This window comes from Pseudopipra pipra, chromosome 1 (assembly GCF_036250125.1).
Source record: "Pseudopipra pipra isolate bDixPip1 chromosome 1, bDixPip1.hap1, whole genome shotgun sequence".
Classification (NCBI taxonomy): domain Eukaryota; kingdom Metazoa; phylum Chordata; class Aves; order Passeriformes; family Pipridae; genus Pseudopipra; species Pseudopipra pipra.
The window spans coordinates 125,969,749-125,990,509 of NC_087549.1; the positions used below are offsets into that span (position 1 = coordinate 125,969,749).

The following is a 20,761-nucleotide window of genomic DNA, read 5'->3' on the forward strand; positions in this document are numbered from 1 at the left end:
TAGTCATCTAACTGTGCACTGCCACCATGGTCTAAATTAGTGTTTCCCATTCTGGACATATGCATGGCATGCAATCTGTATTTGGGTCACAGTATGGGAGCAGGAAGGTTCCCATGAACCATAGATGAACCATATCTAAGACCAATCAAGATCCTTAATCTTGTTTTATGTTTAGATATTTCTTAAGGGTAATATTATTAATCTCCATTTTTTTCAAACAGCTATAACTTTACCGAACAATACCATTACATTTGTATATTAAAACCAAGCAGCTAACCAACTCAAAACCCCCAAAACAAAAAAAGTGATGTGTTGGGGGTTTTTTTGTTGTTTTGTTTTCTTTTGTTTTGTTTTTATGTTGTTGTTGGTGGTGGTGTTCTTTTTTTTTCGTAAATGACAGATCTTTGAATTCTATTTTTATAGTTTTTATGATAGTTTTTTATATAGTTTTGATGTCTTCCATAATTCTAGACATTTATTTTCATTTAGGATAAAAAGTGTGCCATTCAAGAAACTCAGCAACTAGTGCATATGTTGGAAAAATCAGATGTTCCTCTCTTGCATCCAGTTGTCCTTATTTCGGTAGGTAACTCCTGTAAGTTACTGTAGAAAGCATCTCATGAAATTTTTTAAATGTTAGACTAGGCTTAAACTTCTACTAGCTCAGAATAAAATTGTAAATTCTAGCTGTAAATTGGACTCTAAAGAGCCTCATTTGCACTTCAACAAGTGCATGCTGTCAAGACATAAACTGACACTCGCAAATGACAATTTATTAGTTATATATTTCTATGAAAGACTCATTGTGGCTGGCTGGTTGTACTGAACTATTAACTCCTGCCTTACTGTTGGGCTCCATCTCTGCTGGGGATGCTGCAAATCATCTGTTGTGCTTAAATCCTGAGATGAAACAGAACTAAGTGGCTTTGTTTTTTTCTATGCTATGTAGTTTATTCAAAGTTTTAAAATTATTGTTGCTTTTCTGATCCAAGTCTTAAAAAGTACTTTGCAATGTAACTAGTACATACTTTACTTACTGAGGTGTTGTACGACTGAAAAGTCTATTCTGGTATATGGCAAAAGTTTTAAAGTGTACTTTTTGCTGAATTTTTCATTGTTCAAAATGAACACCAGAATAAAATGAATCTTAATGTTTGAAATGAATGCCAGAATAATTTACCAGTTTATGCAAATGACAGCTGAAGTGTACATGACTTTTATTTTATTCAGACTGTTAAAAAGCAGAAAATATGAGTAGATTTGAAAGTCTCCATGCAGTGTAACCAGCTCCAATTAATTCTGTCATTTTGTTTTCTGGCTTAATAGGTAGGGATGAGAAGTATTGGGTGAAATGAAAGTCATTAATGCTATCTGTCACAGAGAGTGTGCCTCTGGACTTCATTTATTACACTCTCCAGCAATAACACAAGATAATATGTTTTGATTTTAAAGTATAATTCCATATATGAAGCTTTTGCAAAAGAAATATTTTTCATGGGTCCTGAATAGTTACTAAAGTCCACAGTGTAGTGACCTGGGGGTAAAACCGAGCATTTACTTTGGAATTTTAGCTAAAACTGAAATTTAAATGATGAAATTTCATTACTGAACTTACAACTAAACAAGATATCATGAAGATTAATTACTTTTACAAAGGAAAAAAGTTGCGTAGAATCACAAAATTAGTTTGGAAAAGACTTCTAAGATCATCATCAAGTCCAACTATTAACCCAGCGCTGCCAAGTCCAGCTCTAAACCACGTCCCTGAGTGCCACATCTACACATCTTTTAAATACCTCCAGGGCTGGTGACTCAACCATTTTCCTGGGCAGCCTCCCATTCAGTTACCCATTTACAAGGCTACTGGATGTGAAAAATGCTCTTTTCTGGACTGAGAATGTTTTCATTAGTCTTTTATATCAAGAATGTAAAAAACCATTTCTGTCTATGTTAAATTTTGGGGGTGTGCAAATAAAGTTGAAATTGTTCATCAACCAGCTAAGGTGTTAAAAACATGCTTATTTTGTGCCCGATTCTTAGCTGCTTTCTGGCCAGGACTTTGAATTAAATATGTTTTTTAGTGTGACGCACAGAATGTGAGAACTTAATATTGTAGCTATAAATATTCTAGTCTTAATATCTACTAAGAAGCAAGTATGAATGCAAATAATGCTTCACTGTGAAATTTGGGGTTTGCCCCTGAGATACTACACCTTCAAATCGTTGTAGAACCCAGCACTATTTTTAATGAAAGTGTACTTGCTTGAGCAGCCTTCTGCATGCACAAATTGTTCAGGTGAACTCCTTCTAAAATAGCCTTAGGAGAAAATTATACATTTAAACTGCTTCCTATACCCCAGATCCAGCAACTACTTGAAATTTCCCAGAACTAGACAGTGGATGAAAGTCTCATAATGAGGTGGAAACAGTTGCTGACATTTAAAACATAGAGACACATATATTTGTTAAAAGTATGTTTTAAAAATGATATACCCTAATTGCAAAGTGGTGCTACACTTTCATTTGATGGAAGTACCACACTATCTTTTAGAAATATGAGAAGGAATAAATAGGAAATATGGAAGTTATGTTTTAAATTACTAAAGAATTAGTTAAGCAAATCATTATCTCATATTAATCACTAGGAAGCATTGAAGTCCTTTAAACTTCTGATCCCTAAAACTCATTACAGATGGTATGGGGGACAAAAATTTCCTTCAGTGGTTTTTAATTAAAGTCAGTGTTGTGTGTCCTCTTCACTAAGGCTCGTGAGTGGGATTTTCCTGTTTTATTCTTTCCTATATACTTTGCTTAACATGTAACCTGAAAGAATTGTTCATGAGAACTCCTATAAGATACTTTCTTTTGACATAAAAGGGCATATTAATAGTTCTCAGACAAATGTGAATCAGAATTTTAAGCAATACAGTGACAATTAAATGCATAGGTCTTAGGTACCAGCTGGAAGGGAAACATTATGCATTTCTAGTCTCAAAAGCAAAGCTCTTTCTGATAGTGAAGAATTGAAAGCATAAATGATGAGAGCAGCTAACTGCTTCAATTCTAAACTCATAATTAGGAACAGTCTAATGTAGACTTGTGTGTAATTGGAAAGTTCTTGTCTGTTCTTTGATTTTGCAGCACAAGTAACTTTTTCATAACAATCTGATAATTAAGAGAAAAAGTTTTATTTTTCCTTCCAATAGTCAGTTTCTTTAGTTGTAAAAATGACAGGTGTTATTATTGTGCCAGATTGTCTGTTTAACTGGCCTGGAGGACCTTGTCCCAGGAAAAGGATGAGCTTGTGCTGGACATGATGACTTTTGTCCATATTCCCGCCTGTCAATTGCCACAGATTTCAAAGTCTATCCTTTATCTTGGTGCCAGGCTGGATTATTTTGAATTATCTGTAAGCTGAAGCAGCAATTGTACTGCTATATTTGGACAAAAGGAAAGATTAATATTACAGGAGAAGTAGGAAGCCCAGAAGTAAATTTCATGCAATTATTTGTTTGTATCAAGCCAGTGTCCTCTCCACCTCTATTATAACCAAATTAATTATACTCTTAAACTGACATTACTTTTTTGAGCAATACATATTCGTGTTTGTAGAAGCAATGAATGGCTATGATTTTTATTTTGTTGCTATAACTTACTGTTAGAAAGAAAGGAATGCTGGTACTTCAGCTCTGTAGTTGGAATACTTTGCATTTCAGTACAAAAGTGAGTTTGAGAAAAATCTCTTTTTAAAGCTTTGAAACAGGTTAATGGTAGAGAGGAGATAGGTTGAGTTCTCTTAAAATAATAAGTTTTATAATTTCTTGTAAATGGCTGTAAATGAGCAGTACTTAGCTCTGTTTTGGGTAAAAAATAACAAAACAACGAGTATGTGAAAATTAATTTCTGCCTGTGTAGTAGAAGACTATAGCTTTGCTTCTGATGAGTATGCACTTGGACAATAAACATTTTTTTTAAAGAGTGTTGCTAAGAAAGATGGGTGAAGACTTATTTGTTGTCAGGATAATTTGAACATAAGGTACAAAGAGAACTTGAAATAATTTTCCCAAGCTCTGGTCTCTGGGACAACCTCTATACTTCTACTTCTGTGTAGTGGTCACAGATAAATTTTACATCAATGGAATCATTCAGCCAGAAAAATGTTCTTGTTTTAGGGAAGAGGTGTTTCTGCTATTAATAGATGCCAAAACTTTATATGTACAAATCATCATCCTTAATTTGATTTCTACAGTTAATAGAAGCTTTGTAAAGTAAATTGATTAACCTATGGAATACATAAGCCTTGGGAAAGGGTTGAACTAGCTGATAACTTGCCAGGAAATACTAGTTCAGATCCCGTAAGACCCACCATGTTTGTGCAGTATCCCTGAGGGATATGAGACCTACCTTTCCCTGACCAGGAGCTCAGGAAAGTCATATCCCTGTCTTCTTTTGAAGTAGTTTCTGCTTTTTAAACTTGAAGCGTTATCTTGAAATTAATCCAATTTAGGCAACTAATATGCTATTCTGAAAGGATAGTAAATTCAAAATAAAACTTTAAAGAATGTAACTCTTGAAAACCTTGAAGAGGCTTAAGAAAAACACCTGTATTTCTGTAGTACCCTGACAGTAAAAAAAACCAAAAACAAACCCAAACCCCAACCAACTGTGAAAGTTAGAATAGAACTTAGAAAAGAATGCTGTTTGTTTTCTGATTTAATTGAATATTTTTAAGATGCAGTTATTACATTGTGTTTTGATGTGTTCTGGTTTCATTGTGTTTTGAGAAGAAATAATTTTCATGTCACTAAATGTATAAGCAGTGGAGTTCAACAGTAATAGAAACTAGCTAAGAAAAACATTTGTTAGTCTGTATTTTTATGTGTGCTTAACATAACACTAAAACATAACTAAAATTTGGCAGTCTAGAATGGCATACTATGGAAAAAATGGATTTTTTTTTTCCTTATTTGTTCCTTTCCAGGTGTACTTGGATATATCAGGAAATAATTCTTTCAGCATTGGGATGGAAGAACTAGCTAGCATCAAGAAATTTGCAAGGGAAACTAAAAAGAAAAACATTTTGGTTTATGGTCTCCTTATCCAATATAAGGTATGTAATTATTTTTCTATGTGCAAATTATCTTCTTTTGCCATTTATATGATTAATGATAGAATCTTCATTTAAAACAAAATCAAAGGGAAATAAATATTACTTGAAAAGGATTTTTTTGAAGATTCTTGCCTGTTCTTGTTCAAAATTCAGACAAACCTGTAGTTATAGGCAAAAATGTAAGCTTTTTGATTTGGGAGGAATAAATGGTAAACATTTTTTAGAAGCACATGAAAACATCAGGGCCCATTTTGCTTTTCTGCTTTGAAACTTGCTTTGTGCAGCATTAAAAAGGTAAAAAATAGTAAAAGTACATTCAGTCAGTGATTCTGCAGTATTTTACGTCCCTCATCAAAACAGTGTTTGGTATTCAGGGGACAGGAAAGGCACAGCATATAGGTGTTGAGACAGTGTCTGTCTGTAATAGTAGTAAATTGCCTCAAGTGGAGGCAAAAAGGGTTACCACTTCAGCATCCTTTGTACTCACAAAAGCTATTTAAAATAAACTGTTTTGCCTGGGATACATGTTCTTTCAGCCAGAAGAGTGGCTGCCTTGCCTCCAGTGCAGATATAGTTTTGCAGATTCTTAACTCAGTCAGCAGTGAAGGAAGTAGTAAGTTAGATATTCAATAGGAATTTTAATAAAGAAGAATAAATGTAATCTTAACTGATTTTTTTTTTTTGGTTGAACTAGGTGTTTATATATAATTGTTAAATATGGCTAAAGTTTTGTGTCTTTTTCCGGTATACCAAACACTTGATTATCCCTTCAAATTCTCTGGCTTTATTAAGAGCTATGAGTATCAATACCTATCAGTTTATGCTTTTACAGACTTTTGATGCCAACAGAATATGAATATTGCTATTATATGATTTTAGTTTGTCTCTTGTTTGTAAAACATACAGGGGCATACAACTATTTTCAGTCTTCTTTCTGGTACTATCAAACCCCATTTTTTCCAGGGTGAACTGGCTTCCTTTAGTAAAAACAATTTGAATAACTGTTGGAAACAGCTCTGAGGCACCTTAGCATGGTAAAAAGTAACATTGCAAATATTGCTTTAGTGTAACTATATTTTTTTCCTTTTAAAATTCGTTGAGTATTCAAGTGGATCAAATAGACATATGTGGATAGCACTGGTTAGTAAAGCTGAAAAGTAAAGCTGGGAAAAAGGAAAACTTTTATAATCTTTGGTGGATTTTTATGACCATGGCACCTAAACATTTTACATTAACTAGCATGTATAAGAGCAGTAAGAGATCTGAATGGAAGTTCCTGATCCTTGGTGGTAAGAGAATTGCAGCAGACTGCTGCCTCCATTTTTTTAAAAATAAAATGCTAGAATCTTTATCTAAGATCACTGCAGGCAGAGCCATCATTTATTAGCATGGAAAAAATATTAAATAGAGTAAAACACTTTGCAAAGTAAGTAAACTACTTCTAGTTATCTATCTTATTTTAAAATGGCTTTAATACCCATCCTGCTTGCAAAGACAGGGATATAGTCTTGAGTTCCTGCTTGTGTTTTGAAATTATATATGTATATGTGTGATATATGTATCAAGTTTTCTTTTGGCTACAGATCTACAAAGAACATATTTGTTTCTAGTGGAGACCTATGGAAAGATTTGACATAATGAATCTAGAAATGACATAACCCAGACTTTATTACTGGTTTGGGTGAGACTGAGAGAGACTGTGAACAAAAGCAGTTTGTTACATGAAAAGATATCTTTAAAACAGGTTTTGGGTTTTTTTTTTTGAAGTCCAAAGCATGATTTGAGAGTCACCAAGGTATTTTACTTTTAGTACAACTCGTTAATAGGTGAATTCCATGCTCGAGAATGGAAAGGTAAATTTCATACAGGCATGATGGGCAGTCCAGAAGAAGTGGAAACACAAAAAGCACCTGATGCTGTAATGCAGGATACTCAGCCTATTTTTGCAATATCTTCTGTCACTGTCTGCTTTCCAGAAGTCCTGGAAGGCTATAGTTTATTTATTTCAGGAAAAGAGTGATGACAGATAATTACTTCATAGAGCTTACCTCTAGCTGACAGTTTTATATCCTCACTACCAGACATACACAGTTAATAGATACAGATTTACTAATTCTAAAACAGGGATAAAATGTAAGGGATGAGAAGTTTATTGAGACACATGACCATGGTAATACTGAGGTGGGTTATATGATTAGGTGGGTGTGATGATATCTTGGTCTAAAAGAATATGAGGGCAGTCTTTCAGATTCTACATTAGCAAAACAAATTTTTTGAAATAAATATTCTCTATAATGTAGAAAAAATTATAAATCTTTTAATCTTTTGGAACAGAAAATGAAATGCTTTTGGAACAGAGCAGTATGTTTTTGGTGGCATTGAAGGAGCTGAAGAAGCCCTAAGAAAAATTATGAGTCTTTATTTTCACTTCTTAAATGCCATATTCAGAAAGAGATATCAAGTATTTTTATGAATATTTGATACACCAAGAAGATAATCAGGAGAATTAAAGGAAAAGGCTTTAATGTGCCTTATAAATAAACTACTTTGTACCTTCCATTTGCTCAAAATTGAATGCATAAGCTGGTACACAGTTATTTCTCTTGTAAACATCATGCATGGAACATCAACTGATATTGATACTAAGATTGGACCCTCTTCATAACAGCTCTACTTTGCATCCTGAAAACACTGTTAATTTAAATTTCAGTTGTGAAAATAATTTTAATTTTTTTGTTTTCTAAAACAGTTCCAGAATATTAGAAATAGTTTACTCATTCAAAATGCAAAGGGGAAAAGAGTAAAAAAAAATAAAAAATCAGTAAATTCCAGAGTCTGAACTTATAGAGTTAGTTTTTGAATATTTTTCAGATGAGTTGAAGGAAATAGCTGACAAACAAGGTGAATTTAAAAAAGGGAGAAAAATCCATTTTTTATGGAAGATGTTACTGGCATATGTTGATGAAAATGTTAGTAAAATTCCAACTGCTTTGATTTATTGAGTAGTTCACCTTGAAAATAGCAATAACTGGTATGGAATTATTATGTATTAGAATAAGAATCTTTGTATTAATGATAGTCTAGTAGGGTGTAATGCAGAATAGCAAATTCTGAATATTAGGAGGAAAGCCTATAAAAAGAAGCCAAGTTATTCTTAAATAAACAAAATTTTACTTAAAAGGAGTCTTAAGAACTGCTAAGAAACCAAAGAATATCAAAGGTAATATCAAATCATTGCATCCATGCCAGGCTGGAAATATTTTAATCTTGAAAGCATTGGTTTATATCATTCAAACTACAAGATTTGGGAGGAAACCTCAGCTGCATTTGGTAGTAATTTGTTTTCCATGCTCTGAGCAATGGAGTATTAATGAACTTGGGCCTTGATCTCACACATGTGGATAATTATCTTTAAACATATCTTAGGTAGTTAATGGGTTTATGCTTAAATATGATAGTAATGTTTTTAAAATGTGCTATTTATTTACTGCTCTTCTTCCTTTTGAAATAATAATTTCTTATGACTGAATTACAAAAAATAGTCAGCACACAGAAAATATAAGCAGCATTTCCTATCATAGGAGTTCAAATTCAGTAGCTTATAAAGGTTACAGTAATAAAATCTTGGTCTGTGGGTTTCAGCAATAACTTTATTACTTTTCACAAAGAATAAAAAGGAACAGTGATCATTCAAAATAAAGCGTGTTTGGATGGACATAGGAAGCCACAGAAAGCTTTAAAATATGAAAGCAATACTAATAACTAAGATATCTTGGTTATAGAACTGTATTAATTTAAAATAATCCTATTTCAGAGAGGTAAATGACAAAATGTAGGGTCAGAACAGCAAATATGTGCTAAGGCTTGCCTGTGGTAAGGGGACTCCAAATACTTTTGCCTCTGAAACTTCTGTTTGATTAAGATAAAGGAACTATTCACTGACAGCCAGAAAAATCACAGTCCATACACTAAAAAGAGACAAATGGCACAATAGAATAATTGTTATGAAGTTGTTGAAACTAAAAGAAAACTGAACTGTGGGTGATTTCTTATGCAAACATACTGGACACTTATTGTAGCCTTAAAGACTTTCTGAAGACAAGAGGATCATCTACAGTGTGCTTCATGGCTCAAGAAATACTTAAGAGTGCTAAAAGTGTTTTCTGTCTGACTTGGTAAACCCCAAAGGTAAACATTTATGCTTTCTTTTTCATCAAAGATCCCTTGATATAGTATTATGTGCAAACATTAAGGCAGTAGTTCTCAAAACAGGGAACACAACCCCAAATGGAATAATCCGCAAAGCAGAAGGTGGTTTGGCAACTAGTAGTGAGATAATGAGCCTGAAGGGCAAATGAAGTAAGATCACAAACTAAAGCTTTGAAAACTCATTGAAAACAAATGAGTCCTGCCCTGCATGACCCCTGCGTGCTTCTTAATTCATTTAAGAATTATAACTGAATTGGTCAAATGATTGCAATCTGATTAAAATGATTGGAATGCTGCTTGAGGACCTCTTTTTTTGTTGTTTTTCAAAATGCCATTTTTTTATTTCATCTGCAATGACATAATAGATTGTAATCAATCTGGAAACCTACATTTATTCATAGTCCTTAAGGCTGCTAATTACTGTTTAGTATTTTCAAGAGTCAGAAATTGAGCTTTGAAGTATTGGGATCCTATGGCCTATTCATCCTTTCATCAAGAAAAATTGTGTAAATGTGTGATGAGCCTGAGTGATCTTGATTCCACAGAGTTTGGGACAGAGAGGGAAACCAAATCACTTTGAAACTTTCTATGTGAGTAACCTAATAAAAATCAACATCTGTAAGCTTATTAATACAAAGTCCTAGCCGTTCATTCATCAGTAAATCTTTCTCTGTTGTTCTCTCTCTTGCCTTTCCTTTTTTCCCCTGAAGTCTTCATGCTCTTCTAGCCAAAACAGGTAATAAATTAGTAGACTTATTATACCCGTGCAGCTCTACTAAGGGCAATCAAATGAAGCATTTCCACAAACTAACTTTGCAGTGCAGTACCAAATTCCCAGTCTGAGGATGATGGGCTTTTAAGAAAAATAATTGGTAACCTTTGGGTTTTCATTAAGTGACTGTATAGGTTTTTATCAGAGAAAGGTCAGAAAGTTGCTTAATTTGTCTCTGCTATTACAGCTTCTAGCAGTTTAACAAGCTGAGATTGTTAAACAATGAGGTTAATGTTTTATGCCTTTTACACATGACCTTTTTAGTCTTGTTTCAGCTATTGAACTTATAATTGGAGAAATCAGAGTTCTTCTGTCACCTTGTCAGCCAAAATGATTAAGGCATGTAGAGTCCTGTCTTCATAAAACAGTCTTTAAGCATCCTTGCTCTTACACCCCAGTTCAGCCATTCTGGCAACGTTAGGCAATAAAGGTTGCCGGTTGTTTCTTTTGTGAATATTTTAGTTGTATAAAATATATTACTCTAAAATAGCTTCATAGTATGGACTAGAATTTGGGGAACAAGTGGATTAAAGCTGAAATGCTGAGCTCTTTAGAGGAAAAGAAAATATGAAATATACAATATAGTAACTTAGAAAAGTATGTAGTTATTCATTATTCTAGGTACTTTAATGTAATAGGAAATAAACATTGAATTGGAACCATTTGCAAAACAAAATACCATGAGCATCAAATCAGAGTTTCATCTTCAAATCTGTTAGTACGAATGATTCTGATATTTTTTTTTTTCCTTATGAAAGCTTTGATGTTGACCTGCTATCTCTTAGTGGAAACATATAAACATTTAAGATGAAAGGATTTTGACACAAAATTTTGTTTGCAAACAAATGGCTTTTAACTTTTCCATTGCTAGCTTGCCTAACAGAAACCTCTGAAATTCGTTGTATCTGTTTAGGGACAGTTCCACTTTTGAGTTGTTAGTGCTGCAGTTCTCAACTTGAAGCAATGCTAAGCTGGGCATTGAAAATTAGTCTTCTCACCTGGCTTCCATGCTGTCCCCCAGAGATGTGATTTAGCTGATAACTAGTCCTGAAGGATTTCTGTTTCATGCTCTTGTCATGTCCCCTGAAGTCCATGTAAACTTTTAGCCTCCAGCGTGTCCCCTAATGAAAAACTAGATAGACTGGAAAACAAAGAAAGGGAGATGTTTCTTCACAAAATAGTGTCCTAAACACAAGTTCTTTCTTCTAGTCTGCTGAGGTCCCATCATTTAAAATGTGAAATCTACAGGTATTGTTTTACATTCACTTACATTCAGTTTCATTTATCATTTTATTGCCTATTTACTCATTTCATAATGATCTTTCTGCATTTCATTTTAGTCAGCCCCTACCCTAATAAACTTTGCATCATAAGTAAATTCATGTTATTGTTTACTCATTTTTCCAGTTCATTTATGAATGCGTTGAACAACATAGATCCTATAACAAATCCCACCTGAACTACGTGGGTTCTGTTCTGAGGACTGACCATTTACTTCTATACTCTGTATCCCTGTGAGGACTTCTGTCTTATCTTCTAGCACCTTAATTTTCTTAAAAACCTTTGGCAAGGAAATTTGTTGAGAGTCTTGGAAACCCCAGTAAATTCAATCAACTGTCCTTTGAAGAAATGGAGTAAGATTGCAAAGTCAAACCTTAAAAGAAAGACATGTTGACTTTACCATCATCTTTAACTTGCCCTCTGCTATTACTGTCGAGTACTTAACATTTTTGTTAAATTGTCTGGTACAGATGTATGGCTTTCTATTCTTGTTTTGAGTCTGAAAGTATTCCCACACAGTCGTGCCTACTAAGGCAATTTTTAAACTAGAGATGATGCACACCACTAGGAACTGAGCTGTTGGGTGAATACCCCATAGTCCTGAGGATTTGTCACATTCCTCTCTTTAATTTCTTCCATACCTCTTCTACAGTAACTGCAGTTTTACTGGTTAGTTGGCCATTAACAAAGAGGGGATCTGGCATATGAATTTCCCCACACTAATTCAAAGAATTAATGTAGTTTCCCTGCAATCACTGTGTCTTTCCTGTGTGCCCACTGTACCTGTTGATCATCAGTTGGGCCTACAGACTTTCTGGCAGACTTCCTGCTTCTGCTGTGTATGAGGAAGGATTAATTATTGGTTTTTGCTAGTTGTTCCTCAAAGTCTTTTTTTGGTTGGTTGGGGCTTTTTTGTTTGCTGTACTGTTTTTTTTATATTTACTATGCCAAAACATATTATTCTCTCTATTTTTTCTATCTGGGCATGTCTACATATTTTTGAAAGATACCTTCTTGTTCTTATAACCTCCCATACTGCCCTCCTTCTGCCCTTTCTTGAGCCATTCCCCCCAGGCCTGTGAGGCAGCATTCTTTGGCTTTGTGCTTTCAGTATGGTTACCTTGTGTTCCATACTTCCTGTGAGGATTTAATACTCTTAACTACTCATTTACCTTCTTTTTAACAAGTTTCCTCAATTTTTCATTGTTTCATTTCTATCCCTTTGTCGTTTTATATTCAACAAACGTAATCCAGGCTCTTTTCCTTAGCTTTGTTCCATTCTGTGACACATCTGTATCCTTAATGCAAAATATAATACAAAACATTGTTTCTTCTTGTATTGGTTTGATTTCTTAACTCTCTCTTCCCCAGCCACTCACCTGCAGTTTGTTCTGTCTTTTTCCCTCAGTCTGCAATGTTGCCCTCCTCTTTCTTGCCTTTTGATTCTGACTCTTTCAGAACCTAGAATCTTGACTCTTCTTGTAGGTCTTGCTGTACTACTTGATTCTTTTTGCAAGATTTCTTATCATTTGACCTGTTTCTTTACTGTAACAGGAAACAAATCCTTCAGTTCTGTTTCTCTTCTATTACCATTTTTCTTTTCTTGCTTTGTTATTATTGTCCTATGCTTCGAGGATCTTCCTGATCCTGCTGTGGCCCATCTCTATGGATTTGTTATTTAGCAGGTGTTTGCAAATTTTGTCATATCTGGACAGACATTTTTCTCTTTTTTTTTCAGCTACAACCACATGTCATAACTGTATTTCCCCTGCTGAGATTTCTAGCACAACATGTTTGATGCATACTATCTTTCAGCTACAATGTGTGGGGTTTTGTGCTGTATGAGAAGAGTTTTCCTCTCCTATATCATAGAATGATAATCTTTTGTGTTGGAAGGGACCTGTAAAGATGATCTAGTTTACCCCCTCTGCAATGAGCCTGGACATCTTCCAATAGATCAGGTTGTTCAGAGCCTTGTCTAGCCTGACCTTGAATGTTACCCCCTCTCTGGGCAACCTGCTCCAGTGTATCACCACCCTCATTGTAAAAAACTTCTTCCTTATATCTAATCTAAACTTAACACTTTTTAGTTTAAAATCATTGTTTTAGTTTAGTTTTAGTTTAGTTTAAAACCCTTGTCCTATTGCTACAGGCCTTACTAAAAAGTTTGTCCCTATCTTTGTCATAAGCCCCCTTTAGGTACTGGAAGGTCTCCCTGAAACCTTCTCTTCTCCAGGTGGAACAACCTCAGCTCTCTTAGACTATAGTCATAGGAGAGATGCTCTGTCTCTCCAATCACGTTCTGTATATCTCTGTATTTATGGAGAAATGGTGAGAGAACATTCTCATGCAAGGGGCCTGACATCTATGAACACATGTTTGTGCCCTTGTCACCCACGGTCTCTCATTAGCCACTTGCCTCATGTTATCTGGTCAGTGTCTGCATTCAAAGTGCAAACACACCCTTGCTCCTTCAGCATTACTTATCTGTATTCACAGCAAGCAACTCACAGAGCTTGCTGAAAGCAGTATCTAGTCCAAGCAGAGAGAGAAGCAAATTCACTTACAGCCAATAAATATTTGTTGTTTCTCTTCACCAACCATAAAGCCAGAACAATCTCTGAGTGCATTCTACTGCTTGCTTATGGTTGCTGAGGGCTATTTATTTTTTAACCTTTAAGGATAACAGGAGCAAGTCTTGTGGCAGCTTTGTCTCACTGATGTTAAGTTTCTAAACATTTCTGCTGGCTTTCATCTAAAAATATTTTGGAATGTCTGAATATGAAAATATGTTCATATCTTATGATTGTGAGATGTAGAGAACTTAAAGTTAGATTAAACTGTTCTCTTAAGATACGGAAATGCATGGGTTTAGGATTAACAGAGGTCAGATCATAGCAAACCTCCATTGGATAGTGATTTTAATCTGGATTTTGTTGTGAAGTATTTTCTGGAAGTTATTTTCCTATCAGATTCTTTGATTGAATAAAAGTGGAAAATTGCACCATTATAGATTTTCTAGCACTTTCAGTCTGAACTCATTATATATGATTTTAGAACATTCTTTGAGCACTTGCTTTCCTAAGGGAAATTTTATTCATCTTCCTAAATAGTATTTTAACTGTTTTCCAAGCCTTACAGTGTACTTTCTCACCAGCTCAAAATTCTTACTTTCTGCTGAGTGTCGTGTCCCATTACTTTACAATGTACTTAAATAAATCTATTTCATTTGATCTCTGAAGTTTCCACCAAGCTCAATCTTTAAAAAAATGGAATTGTTTACATTTGAGTTTTATTCAACCTGTGTGGTACTGGCAACAGCACAAGTGTGCACTTTTGGCAGAGCCTGTGCCTTCAACTTTTTCCCTGACTCAGTCTTTCCATTCTTATGCAGCTACGTGCTCAAGTGTCTCTAACTCGTGTATCTAATTCTGGTGTTCTGTGCTTAAATTTAGCAGACCAGGTGTTGAATTTTTTAGGCAAAATTTTAGCAAAAGATCTGAGACAGAGCTAATGTGTGATTTCTACTTAAACAATGGCAGTAAAATGAAGTATACATTGTAAGACAGACTACACATAGACTTGCTCCCTGAGCTGTGCAATTTTAGATGCTTCTCCCTGTCCTTTGAGATCTTTCATTAATCAAAATGAGGTAAAATGACTTCAGAGCTTTATACCAGTTCCACACTTCAGCTTTTCATTTTTGTCCTCAAAGTGTGCTCTATGCTTGCAGTGTTCAAGGCACAAAGATTTCTCCATGGAATTATGGCATAACTATCATTATGTGCTCACAGAGTTCATGAACCAAAAATACTTGGTGTTGTCGAGAGGGACAGCATGTGCCTTTACCTCTGAAGCAGAGAGTAAACTTTCTCTTTTGATTCTGTCTTTGAAGGCAGAGGGGGGTGTTAGTTACTTCTGTAAAAGTTAAATTTCTTCTTTCAATGACCACCCTCTCTGGATCAGAGTGAAGCTCCATTCTTGTGCTGACCCCTGGTCATGTGCAGCTTTTCCTCGTTCTGTAGATAAGAAATTTTTATTAAAACGTTTTTCCTCCTTCTCTACTAGATGTGTATGTTACGTAACTTTTGGAGGTTTAAGTCCTTGTTATGTAAAATATGGGATGAGTGGGCAAAACATGATGCAGTCACCTAGAGTAGGGATAAAACATTTTGAATTCTGCTTCTTAACAGTTAGTGGCAGTGGCTGAGGAGGAGTCTGCACTTGGCACTTTGTGTTTGGGCAAAAGAAAAACTGAGGCAAAGGTATTAATGTTTTAGAATTTGTGTTTATTTCTTGAATTTTTAAAACCATCCATAAAATGGTACAGATGCTTGTATTAGTCAGCAATATAACTTTTATTTTGCATCCTGATGAATAATTAACACACTGAAATGATTATGTCCTAAAAATAATTACATTTCTGCAAAGAGACTGAAGTATTTAGGTTCTACACTTTAACCTTGCTGATTTCAATTTTTCAGAACCTGTTCAACAATGGTTGGTATGAAAGGTCTAGTTACCTGAAAATTTATATGGAAAAGGTTTCCAGTGGAAAGTTTGTATTGAGAGTATCTTCGAATGATGGGAGCAGAGTATGCTGTGTTTGTTATAGATAAAATGTTTTATGTTGAAACATTCTTTAAGCATTATGTTATCCATCAAGAAGGAAAAAGAAAAAGATAATATTATTAGAATCCCATTAGGGAATAAAGTCTAAGAGGGGAGATGTTTTAGGATAGGAAAGGATTTTGTGACATTTTCTCTCAAACTGCTTGTCCATTTTGTTATGCTGTACTGCAAACGCATCTTCAGGAGAAGCTTATTGTTCCAGCCAATACTTTATCATAAGCACATTTTCAGGAACACAAAGGGAGGTAAGGCAGATTATAAATGCTAGATATATGATCTGGTAAATTTGTAAATGGGTGTTTGATCCCACAGGAGAGGGTGAGGTAAATGAACCTCTGAACAGAATATGGTTTTAGGTCAGTCAACATGGGAGACCCACATAAGGCTGTGGGTCACTTCTCAGACTTCACCCTCCATCTCTGGCTGGGCAGGTTTGGTCTGATAGAAACCATGGTGTCCTCTGTGTGCATGAGTAGATGATCAGTTATAATTACTCCTATACTGTGACAGGTGTACAGGAGCTCTTACTTTTAGTGAGCAAAGTTGAAGTTTCAGTCAGAGTAATCATGCTTTAACTAAAGGATATGCTACGAGAGTTCCACTCTGTAGCTGATACCTGCTTAGTTTTGTACTTAGTTTTTTAAATAAACCTTCAACAGCTTTAAAACTGACATTTCTGCAACAAATCTTAACTGCTAAATTGCTACTGAAAGTTTAGTTATGAAAAACCTTCTTTTGAACAACAATCTCTACTAGGCACTAGTGATGTGCCAGATTTAAAGGGGAATTTTGTCAATGCCTTAGATATCTCACTCAGGTGTTTTAAAGGTAGTTTGCCCTGATATGTCTTGCAATACGATGTGGCTCAAGAGTATATTTAAACCCATTCTCATAAAGCCATACCAAATCCTTGTTTAAAAGTTATATTGAAAGTGGCAGTATTGCTTCTATGTACTGTACACTGTTTCTATGAAAATACTTTTAACTAGAATTTCTCTAGAAGAAATAGCTTGGAGAGTTAATTTTTTTATGGCATAATATGTTTTCTGCATTTCCTGTTTCTAAATCTTTTGGAGAGGAGATCAGTATGCTTTGTTTATAAAGCTTCAAAATGTTTTGGGTGATTTATTGCACTTTTTGGGAGCTCGTAAAATTCCATTAAGCATGTTTGTTTGTATGTCAAAATTCCATTTACTGAAGTTTACTCCAAAACTAATTTTAGGTAGTTAGCTGTGTTACTAAATATCATACAATCATAGAATATCTTGGATTGGAGGAAACCTTGAAGACCATCTAATTTCAACCTCCCTGCCATGGGCAGGGACACTTTCAACCAGACCAGATTGCTCAAAGCCCCATCCAGCCTGTTCTTGAATGCTGCCAAGCATGGGACATCCACAACTTGCCTGGGCAACCTATTCCAGTGCCTCACCACCCTCACAGTAAAGAATTTCTTCTGAATATCTAATCTAAACATACTCTGACACCATTCCCCCTTGTCCTGTCACTACATGCTCTTGTAAATAGTCTTGCCCCATCTTTCCAGTAAGTCCCTTCAGATACTGGAAGGCTGCTAGGTCACCCTGAAGCCTTCTCTTTTTCAGGCTTCAGTCCCAGCTCTCTCATCCTTTCCTCATAGGAGAGATGCTCCACTGCTCTGATCAAATAACAGCTAGCCATGCATTTATTACATCCAGTTGATGTAAGATTTTGTTGATGAACTTATTAATAACTCTTACTAGTGTGTCACAGGAAGAGAAGGCAAGTGCACAGTACTTTTTAAAATTTTGCATAAACTTTGCAATAGATTGAAAATTTGGAAAAGATAACAGTTATAGTTATCTGTAGATGCAGCTTTTTAGCTTTTTAACATTCTACTGAAAGCTTATATCTATTTGTTTGCAGTTTGTTTCTCCTGATTATTGAGAGAAGTGTTTTACAGTTTTACTGCTTAGAATCATCCAACAAATGTTATTTATGTTCTTTCTAGCGCTTGCTGAACAATTGGCTTAGTGAATTCAGATGATTTCCTCATTTTCCTTAATTCTGTCTCTGACTGATCAAAGTTTTGCTACAAGATACCTTGCCATCCTGCTTTTTCAGGCATGAATTGGAAAAACCTGTCTTTCTATCACTTGGATGAATTAATTTTCCTAAACAATATAATCTCTCTGCTGAAGTAGTTCATCCCAAGAAGGAGAGTGGGGATAAAATTCAGTGGTGTAAGAAAATAGCTGCTGAAGGTTTTTCATAGACAGGTTGTGTGTCAGACAGAGCAATAGCATTGGTAAGTTGCTAGTCGTGTCATCTGTAGTGATGCTTTTGTTGTTTCAGGGTTTGCATGTCTAGTGGAAGAGCAGGCATGATTTCATGTGCCAGCAGCTCCTTGTAGCCCTGTCTGTAAGAGTTTGAAACTGGCCTGTTTCTAAGAGATGGATTTGAATGTTCAGTGCTGAACAAAACCGGTGGCTAATATTGTTTCTTCTTCTTCTTCTTCATACATAGAGAAAAAGAAATTAAGAGACAGAAAAAAATAATCATCCAGATCCTCTACTCGCAAGATTATTCCTTTAAGTGAACATTGTTTTCTTTGCCTTCCTTCTATATTGGTTTTAGTACCTTTATCCATCTTGCCTATGTGACTTGATAAAGCTCATCTGAAACATATTTGTTTTGTATACCCATCCATTTCAGCTTTTCACTACTTGGCAAAAGGTGTTATGTAATTGACTCTTGATATTTTTCCTCTTCTAATTCTTTGTGGTATGAATTAGGCTGTTCTCCTCTTCTATTTGTCAAGGACATATTTTGTACTAATTGATATTACAGCATTATGAGAAACTGCATGGAGACTTACTGGCTCTGTGCCTGATTACTGCCTACATGTTCATGGTTAAGTGGGACATGAGCAACATCTTTTCAAACGCACAGACATACAGAAGTGTTCAGGGTTATTGTTGAAAGTCAACTGCCCAAATCACAGTAACATACATCTTTTTTTGTAAGCCAAGATCTTTTTTCATGTTGCCTTTTGAAAATGATGTTCACTCTTGCCTCAAATCAAAGGCCATCACGGACTCAAGTGCTACAACAGGGCGGGTAGCTTTTTCTTCACAGAAAAAAAATAACAGGAAATTTATTTTAAAGTAAGAGCTTTTCCTAAAAATGTAGTAGCACTGGTGAAACCATCAAGGTTTTTTTTTTTTCCTCAGTGATTCTGTATCAATATTCTATTTTTCTAGAAGCACTACAGCTGTATTTAAGAGGGTACTTGCCAGGATAGTTAAGGATGTGAAAGATCAGATTCACTTGGGATGGGAACATTGGGCAGAGTAGCTCAGAGTGCTAATTTATAGCATATTACACTAAATTATGCCAAAATGGGACTCATACTCGGTGTCCACCCTAAAACATCACTAAATCATTTGAGACAGCATCACTTTAATATGAAATGGGATAGTTGCACATGGCTCCTGATGTTGTTTCCATACTGAAGTACAACAACAAATTTCATTTAAATCCTAGGACAAGAGTTTGACAGAAAAAGCCCTCTGTATCCTCATAATGTAGCAACCATGTGTCCTTGGTACTGTTCGTCAGCCAAAGAACACAAGCATTTGAGTGTGCAAGCAAAAGTGATGTTATTGCAGAGAAGCACTAGAAACTTAAATAGTTTTTAACTGAAGGAGAGTTGATTTAGATTAGATAAAGAAGTTTATTATACTGAGGGTGGTGAAACACTGGCACAGGTTGCCCAGAGAGGTGGTGGATGTCCTTTCCCTGGAAACATTCATGTTCAGGTTGGATGGGGCTCTGAGAAACCTGGTCTAGTTGAAGATGTTCTGACTCTTTGCAGGGGTTTGGACTAGCTGAGCTTTAAAGTCCCCTTCCAACCCAAACTGTGCTATGCTTCTATGACTCAGTACTTTGGTGTTAAGCTAGTACACTCCTATGGTAGTGGTCCAGTGGGCTCTTTTTGTTCTTATGATTTTATTGTTGGTAGCGGCATGATTATTATTTGTGCAAGCTTTAGTGAACACTGTAAGCCTGTTGATATGCTTACATATTTTGTTTGATCTTAATTTATGTTATCTCTAGGATTTGACTTTATTTTGTAACAAAGGTGAATACAAGATGAATGTAAAACTGACCAACAGCTTTCCACTTAAACATAAGATGCTTCTATGGGTAAGATTAGGAAAAACCCTCTTGACTAACCATAGAGATGGTTCTCCATGTAAGAAAGGAATGTTCTTAATTGTATAGAAGATGAAAGCAGATTTACTCTATGCAGTGTGGTTTTAGCTCTGTGTTTTGTTTGCTTACCAAATACTTGTAGACTGTCCTAATATTGTGTTATGCAAAAAGTGGGCAAAATCCTAGTTTTATGTACTTTAGGCATGCTTTCTTATTTACGAGATTATCACCTCCTACTATGCAGTCACTATAAAGTGTCCTAGCTTCTGTCCATTCATAGGGATCCCTGATAGAGATGGTGCTGATGGAGACTCCTTAAAGTCTGAGCAATGAGCTAAGCTGGGATTAAAGCTACAGTAAATGACTTAAAAACTTTAAATTCTTCTTTCCACTTTTCTTTATGAGGAAGATAAAGCTACATGCTGGTAGGGACAGTCAACACAGTATGAAGAATATATTTTCTTTTTTTCCTATAAGACAATGCTTTCAGGCACATGACATAATTTTGGGGGGTTTCCTATGCAGGACCACGAGTTGGACTTGGTGATCCTTGTGGGTCC

General features: G+C 35.2%; 1 protein-coding gene across 7 annotated transcripts in view; it reads left to right on the forward strand.

Moving 5' to 3' along the window:
• The window catches only part of CRPPA (CDP-L-ribitol pyrophosphorylase A), a 112,252-nt gene that overhangs the window by 61,194 nt on the left and 30,297 nt on the right, over window positions 1–20,761 (forward strand). For 5 of the 7 annotated variants that reach the window (XR_010435263.1, XR_010435265.1, XR_010435264.1 and 2 more), the window contains exons 8-9: window positions 490–582; window positions 4,982–5,110. Coding sequence is in view for 2 of the 7 variants with exons in the window: in XM_064675910.1 (XP_064531980.1) it covers window positions 490–582; window positions 4,982–5,110 (222 nt within the window). In the remaining 5 variants the exon portion in view is untranslated. Of the gene's footprint in view, window positions 1–489; window positions 583–4,981; window positions 5,111–9,189; window positions 9,299–10,029; window positions 10,056–20,761 lie in introns of all 7 variants that reach the window. The other 2 variants (XR_010435266.1, XM_064675923.1) reach the window with 2 other exon arrangements.